The sequence below is a fragment of the Orbicella faveolata genome, unplaced genomic scaffold (genome assembly GCF_042242905.1).
Source record: "Orbicella faveolata isolate gen_17 unplaced genomic scaffold, um_ofav_v1 contig_35, whole genome shotgun sequence".
Taxonomy (NCBI): Eukaryota; Metazoa; Cnidaria; class Anthozoa; order Scleractinia; family Merulinidae; genus Orbicella; species Orbicella faveolata.
The window spans coordinates 3621408-3629793 of record NW_028301564.1 but is presented as its reverse complement, the minus strand read 5'-3'; the positions used below and the strand labels follow the sequence as shown (position 1 = coordinate 3629793).

Here is an 8386-nt window from a genome sequence, read left to right as displayed (position 1 = left end):
AATACAAAGAAGCTTGTAAACGGTACAGGTCGCCCCTTTTCTGCATTACCGTAACTAAATTCGCAATTATCCAATCAGAAGCCACATCTACTGTCCTGATATTCCGCGATATCAAGTCACTGACCTGATAAAGCTTTGATATCATGCTCACTTGGCAGAATTTGGGTTCGGCAAATACCTAATCGTACCTGTTTGGTGCGTTCCGGCGGCTTATCTGGCTCGTTTGGTCTCACCATGGGTACCGTGGAGTGACGTAGTCATCGAACCGTGGGTTCGATCAAACTAGCCTGATAATCCTCCGAAGCGTACCAAAAAGATACGATTAGGTGTAGATATCAAACTAATTTTCTGAGCAAGTTCTTTCCCGTAAACGTAACGTAGAACTTTTTCCAAGACCGGCCGAGGTACTGAGCCATTATCCACGAAAGTGCGAGCTTGAAAAACCCTTTTAATAACTATAAAATGTTTAAGCAAGCGACCGGAACGATGATCCTGCTGGTATACGTTGGATCAATAGTGATCTAATCGGCTCTACATATAAAATGAAGAATACAAAAGCAAAAACCGACACAACGTAGAATGATTTTTTGAAAGTGTACTATATTTCGGCTGGCCAAACCAGCCTTCTTCAGGTACATAAAAATACGTCCCAATGTAAAATTTTCATTGTACCTGAAGAAGGCTGGTTTGGCCAGCCGAAATATAGTACACCTTCAAAAAATCATCCTACGTTGTGTCGGTTTTTGCTTTTGTATTCTTCTTTTAATAACACCCGCGCCCAAATGCGATGTTGACGTATAAAGCCGAGAATAAACGACAAAGCAGGACAAAAACCACTGAAATGTATACGGCAAACTGAGGAACGTTTTTCATTCACAAGACGCCCAGATAAACTGTAAATACCTCTTACTGACCGATTCGAGAGTAAGTTACGAACCGAGTTGTTTTCCCTACAATTTATGAATCGAAGCGAAAAAACGAGGATCTGTAACTTATAGTACGGACCGAGACGAAGAGGATAGTAAGATATGTGTCGAATGATTCAAGTCACGTGGAACGGCTTTAAATAACTGACGTAGGTCACAAGCAAAACGACTTAATTCGAATTAGTTGCTAAGTCGTTAGCACGTTTTAATACATGTCAAAATTTTAAGTAAACTAAAAGTTTTACACGTTTATTTGACATGAACGTTATATTGGCGTCAAAAACAGTTTTCAAATTTTGACCAATCACAATACGCGTAGTAACTGAGAAATATAACAAGTATGTTTAGGCAGCGTTCACACTACGCCGGAGAAATTTGAAAACGCAGCTTTACTTCTACGGTTAGGCCTACCGTCCACACTAATCCGTCACGAAAACAGAGCTTTTCGAAAACGCTCTTCAAACGATGACGTCACGATAATCACGTGATTTCCCTGCCCGAGTTTTCCTCAAACACAAATCCAAAATGACCCGTTATTGTTGCGTTCTTAACTTCCTCCAGCGTAGTGTGGACGGAAAACATTTGATGCGTCTTCAGAGTGAAAACGCTGTTTTTAAATTTCTCCGGCGTAATGTAGACGGGACCTAACCGTTAGCACGTTTAAATACCTGTCAAAATTTTAAGTCACTAAAACATCTAAAAGTCGCACGCGTTTATTTGCCATGAACTTTAACAAAAGTTGACAATAATTTATGCGATCTTTCGGCGTCAAAAAGAGTTTTCAAATTTTGATGCTCCAATCAAGACAACAAGTATTTTTAGAGTAAATGTATGTGATTTGCTGAATGGTGTATAGAATTGCAAATTGTCGCGGAAAATGTGAACGATGCTGAACAAACGAAAATTTACCATCAGTAGTTTTCCGTCATTCTTGCGGTTCAAAACGACTTATAGATTTTACATTCGCAAGTGAGAACTGTAAAAATACAGCAGATTTTCAGCCCCACGCATGAGTTTTCCTTGAAAAAAATTCCTTCAACAAATTGATGTCCTCCTCGTGTGTGAGCGGGAGAACAAATTTCCATTGACACGACGGGCCATTTTTCATTTGAAAAACGAAAACTTTTCAGGATCCGTGAAACGTGCTCGTAGAAGTACGCCCTGAGGAAACACCCTCTCGATGCGTAGTAGCCGTAGCTGTCATCTTGCGGGGGAAGGAATTCAGTGAGGGTCGCGCAAATTACGTTTATTTTCTCAAGGAAGTGAAAAGTTTACCTCTGTCCCCTAGGCTATTTGCTTTAGTGGTAGTATTTTCTTCTCGCCTGGGACAATTTGTGACAAGAAATTACTACAAAATTGCTTAGGAATATTATAGTTCTGTTTTGCTTTATATTTCACAATAAGACGAGCACTAACCATGGCGAATTTTCATTTCGAGCGTATAAGCCCTTGAAAGTTTTCCGCGGCTTGTCCGCCGACCTAGCCAAACAGAAACAACTCGACACTTGTCAAGGACGTTGATTAAACTTGGCAAATGATCGAAATTAATCAAAAAAATTGCTTATGTCTCCGTTATAACAAAAGACAAGGTTCAGCTGAGCGAACAAATAATTAAATTTTAGAGAATTAACCTTGTGTCAGGCCCTATCAATATAACATGTTTTAGCTGGACGAAAAAAAAAGTTGCTTGTCTGTATCAAAGGTTGAGAATCCATATTTAAATCTCTAATTGTGTTCAGTTCGTCATCGTTGCAAATGTCATAGAATTCAAATTATAAGTAGTCGTAATAGAAGTTATTTTAGACTCACACTTCCTTTTGGTCGTCGTGCAACGTTAAAATAGGTCTTTTGTAGGAGAGAAGGGGAAGTTGGGCGTACGTCCTGCAATTATATTTTACAAGTTAAATTTGCATTTTGACAGTCATTTTACCATAGAGCATGCCGAATTTTCATCACCGCTTTACAGAACAGTGAAGAATTCCAAAACATTTAAATTTTGATTTCAAATTATTATATGAGTCACAAACAACTGAGACCTTTGCGTTATTGCGAATCATTAAATAACTACCTTCAGTTAGCGTGCGTGTATGCGTTATTTTACATCTGTCAAGTGTGAATTTTTATGTATGGACGCCGTAGGCCTTTCCTCAGATATCACGTTCGCCTAGATATCTTTGCGGAAATTCTCAAAAAATCTCCTAAATAAATAATCAAAAATTTTCTAAATATCTCGAAAAACCCGCTAAATATCTCAGTTTTGTCGTAAAAATGTACCGATTTTGAATCACTCAGGCCGAAATTTTTACAATTTCTTGCAGTGACAGTTGAGTTGAGGAAGAAGATTCAGGCGCTTCGATGTTACGAGCATCCGCCATTTGTTAAATTTGTTCCTTCAGCGCTATTAGTGATATCCAATACATTTTTTGAGTGGGAAATCGCTGAGCTGGATTGTTTCTGGCATAAAACTAAGTCTTGTTTCGAGGGAATAGCGAGGAAAACAGAGGACTAAGCCACAAAAAGCTACGAATAATTCTAAATATCCCCAAATTTTCTAAATATCTTAATATTTTCTAACTATCGCGGAAAATTCTAAATATCCCAAAAAATATCCGGATATTTATGTAAAGCCCTAATGGACGGCTTGCCTTTAGGGAAAATTTCCAACCACACTCAACTTTTTCTGCAAGCAAGCGTTTCATACATACGAGAGTTTTTTTCTGGAGACGGCATTAACCATCAGCCGAATTTTAATACTGCGTAAAATTTCGCAGTTTGTGGGAAAAATAATCTTAGCACACACTGACAATAGAATACACCAGGTTTAAACAGACTTTTTGACATCCGTCGGCGATGTTATAAACAACAAATTATCTGGGCGGGAGACGTTATTCTCTGCTTAAAAGGTAGAACAGAAATTGCTTTGCTTTTGTCGAGCTGGGATGAAGTAAGACCGTCTTGTCAGTCAAATCGAGCAAATGACAAGCGTTAGATATTGGCTTCTTTTCTTTTGTGTTTTAGGATTAGATCAGTGAACATGTCTCGTTTTCACCTAAAACATAGTGCTGCTCTTTTGAAAAGACTCGACGCATCTAATTCAAATAAAAAATGATTTATTCCGTCTTCAAACTGACCAATACTTTTTTCATACCTGTATGAAATTTTTGATCAGATTGTTTCAGTGGCTGAAAACTCATAGCAAAACCCGGCCTTCAAAGGGTTTCCCAAATTTTACTGGTTATAATCTTCAGACATTTTTCCCCATAAAATTTAAGAAAAAACTGTAATTAAAATAGACAACGAAGCTGAGACGTTTTAGGCCATTAAGACATAATTTATGATCACTGCTCAAAACCTTAGACAGGTTGCCAATTCATTTTCCCAACAGATGTTTCTGACAGTAGAAATGTTTTTCTCTCAATAAGACGCCAAAAAGTCTCTCTAATAGCTAAATACTTCACTGCTAGATTTATGCATTCTGACAATTCTATCATTCTTGACCTAAAACCGTTTTTCAGACATAAAAAAATTCATCGAAATTCGTGAGTTGAAAAACATGCATGTCGGCCATAAAGAATTGTTTTGCCTTTCCTTGCGTCACCTTTAAACTGGAAACAATAAGATTAAAGCTCGACTGATGGAAATATTGTTTTTGGTTTTTTGTTTCAATAAGATGAAATTTCGGTAAAACGTCGTTTGCCTTTTAATTCAAAAACTGAGTGTTTGATATTATGTTACTTAGAGACCGTTAAGATGGTAGCGAGGTCCGGCGAAAGAGCAGTGAACTAACTGCATGAACGCAAACCAACAACCTGGTAAGACGAAAAAAGAGTAAAAACGAACTTTAAAGTGTTAACCACAGGTCCAAATATACACCCACAGCTAAAAGAAAGCATCTCACCCGATCTCGTGCAGGCATATTACGGAAAAAAATCTTTATTTTAATCATTTCGACGAGCGCGCGTGAATATATTAAGCACTTGCTTTGTGCAGTACTGGCCGACGTCTTGCTGTTAATGGCCATTTAATAACTCTGTCTAGAATTAAAAGTTAAAGTAAACATACTGTCCAATGATATTCGGACAGCAGACAAAGCGATTCGTCGAGTTAAATGTCAATTGCCTTTGTAGAGCATTTTTAACTCGGAGATAAATTGTGAGGGTTTCGTTTAGTCGATGCAAGACTCGCAAGTGACTGCAGTGACAACAATGTGGAACACCGAATCCCAAGATACTAGATAGTGTTTTTATCGAAAGAAAAACAGAAAATCGCTAAATAAACCCAGTCTCTTCTCTTAAATATAATTGGGAAAAATTACGTGATGTTATAAAAGTCTTCACCGAGTCGCTTTTATGCGTAAGAAGTACAGCTGGGAAATACAGAAAATGAGGAAGTTGATTGTTATCAGAAAGAACCGACTTCAGATTGAAGTGTGATAGGACAGCCTTATAAAAATTTGCCCTCATATTCATCAAACGTATTTTAAACAGTTTTGGGAAGTTAAAACAAATGTTTTGATTTGAAAAATGGTAATTTATGATAATGTTGGTCGACTTATTAGCTATTGAGGTAATTTCAATCCAAGACACAGTTGTTTTGACATATAAATGAGAGGTTTAAGGCTTCAGTCGTGTTTAAAAGCTATTGACAAATAACTGACCAATGGCGTGCTGATAATTTCCCGTATCACATAGTAAAAAAAAAGAAGTGAATAATAGACACGTTTTTACTCACTCCTCCCACGAGTGGGAAAAAATACGCTCGCTTAGTTAAAAGGCCCTTTGGCACGAAGTCAACAGCTGTTTGGCTTATTAGAAGCCATTTAAGCTGCGGTAACACCGGAGTACACCACATTTCCTCGGTTTAATTCTCGAATTGCTATTTCTTCTCGCCACTGATCTGGTGACCTCAGCGAAGATCGCAGGCAAATGGGCAAAGGGCTAATGCTTGTTTGATCACTAAACACAAACAATTTAAGAGTTTGATTTCTGGACACCGTTGTACTTTACCATACATCGCAACTGCAGGGAAGGAGCGGAAGAACACAAGATGAAGAATTCTGCCGAGGAAAACACAACGACAATCTCGTTGCTCAATTTTGTCAGCAATGCGACCAACACCTTGAAATTTGCTCTGGACAAGCCAGTCAAACCGAAGAGAAAAGTGAACCATCGAAAGTACCTTCAACGCCAGCTCAAAGGCAAGGCATCTTCTACAACATGTACGATGTCTTACGAGAGTTCTTGGATGAGCCACGGCGAGGTACTCGACCATGTTTTAAAACCGGGACAGCAACAGAACTCTTCCGGGGAACGATCTTCAACCAAAAACTCCAAGGAAAACCGCGCCGAAAAGTTACAAGCGCTAGAAATCAATACGCCTGCATTTAATCACGAACAAGGGAAGGGAAAGACAAGAGACATAAAGCGGAAGCAGCGAATAAGCGATGCGAGGTTTCCCGAAGAGATTTTTTCTACGCCTTCGCAACCACTTAGAAAACGAAATCTCCCCGAGTCGTTTTGGAGCGAGCCATCGTCAGCCAAAGTATCGCGTCAATCTGTGCAAGCAACTCGCCACCCAACCGCAAGTTTCACGAACAACGATTTGCAGCGCTCTGAACTTGAAATGCTAGATTGGCTTCGTCCCGAGTTGGACGATTTCATTGAGCGTTGGTCGGAAGAGAGCGATTGTGCGTCGAACAATTCAAGTCGCCCTGCCAGTTTATCTGATGGCAGTTCCTCAGTGGATCCGTATTCACCGTACTCGGACGAATCAGAAAATAATCTCGCATCTATGGACGAATTTTTCGAACAGCGCGTACCGTTTTCGTTCGACAATTCCGCGAAAGCGGAAGATTTTAGCGCCCCTTCCGTAAGAAGCTACGCAACTTCACACACTGTTAATGACATTGCCTGTAACATGCAGCAAAATTACAGTCAAAGGCAGGCGACCCACGCATCTACCTGTTATGGGGGAAATTATGGTTTTTCGGCATCTAAATGGAGCGCGGCAAACCAAACTCGGGCGAGTTATTTCGAAAATGGTTACAATATTCTCTCGTAAAACCAAACGAAACATTCTCGGTTAGGACTTGGAACACTGTTTTTAGCATAACGCGCGTGCTAGGAGCAATTTTAATAATTTCAATAAATTGTAGACGATATTCCATTTTGCCGCCACTTAAAAAGTGTTTTACTAATTTGTAAATTATTACGAAAGACTTTGGCAATATCGGAATTGGAAAGTTCTGTACGTTGCTTTGGTTGTCAAATTTGACTGTTAGCTTCGCTAGAAGATCGACAACTGTCATTTCCTTGACGCATTAAGACTTCTGTATTTGCGTATTACATGTGAAATAATTTAAACGTATTTTTCTCACTCATACCCAGTTTATAACCTTTTAAGAAGACCTCTCCAATGTTCTGACTCGAAATATTGAACTTTATGTTAGATCCGTGCGTAAAAGCATAATTTTGTTAGAAAATTTCAATATCTATAATTTTGAGATGATGTTTGATCGGCAAGAAAAATTAGAAATCCACAACAAGGAACCAATTTTAGCATTTTCTCTGACCAGAGAGAATATTAAAAAATAACACTAGTTGCAATTTTACCTCTATTAAGCTCACTTGTAGCTCTGTATTTAATATTTGAAGAATATATTAAACTTAAACAACGAAACAAGATTTTTTTCTTCAGTGTTCCTCTTGCGTAACCGGGCCAGTTTGACAATGGAGACCTTTTGTGCGTGCTGTGTTTGATATTTTGATATCCAAATAAAAGTGAATTCGCACAAATTTTGGAGACGCAGTTTGGCTGCGGCATGTGTACAGCTGCTTGCGAACACAGACATGTCTTATCAAATGGCCATCACAAGTTTATCACTGCTTTGTTTAAGCTTTTTTCAGAGCCGTAATTATTTTTTAAGGAGTATGCCATTTGCCCAACCGCAAGGTTTAAAGCAGTTTTCAAACGCGCACACGATTGTCCCAAAATAAATACGGTATTTTGTTTCTTTAAGGAAAATAAACGCTCAAAATTATTTGTGACATTAAGAATGCTATTTCTTTAATCTTTCAAGCGGCAGAAGCGATTAGGAGGTTTATCCGAACAAAAGGAAATCAAAACAATTCGCTAAACAGAGTTATCATACCACGAGGTGGAGATGTAAAAAGGCCTGTCTCATCAATTTTTCATTACATGGTTTTTATTAACAAGTTCACCTTTTGCGCGCAGTTTAGGTCCAGTTGAGAGAAAGAAACAAGGAAAATGCTCTTTCTAAAGACAAAGTAAAACATTCTAAAAGCGTTGTTTTTTCGTGCATGCAGAGGCTTAAAATTGTAAGAACGGGGAAAAGATTTTATCTTCAAATCGTCAATTTTTTTATGCGTCGTATGTTATCGCTTTCTCTTTCAATAGATCGTCTGTAGTTAATTGGAAGATATGTTATTAAAATTCTCCCA

General features: G+C 38.4%; 1 protein-coding gene across 1 annotated transcript; it reads left to right on the top strand.

Moving 5' to 3' along the window:
• The first annotated feature begins 5495 nt into the window (after positions 1–5495).
• Positions 5496–7609, top strand: LOC110048674 (uncharacterized). The gene has a single exon (XM_020754451.2). It carries the CDS (start codon positions 5973–5975, stop codon positions 6984–6986), a length of 1014 nt encoding a protein of 337 aa, XP_020610110.2. The 5' UTR covers positions 5496–5972; the 3' UTR covers positions 6987–7609.
• The last annotated feature ends 777 nt before the right edge of the window (positions 7610–8386 follow it).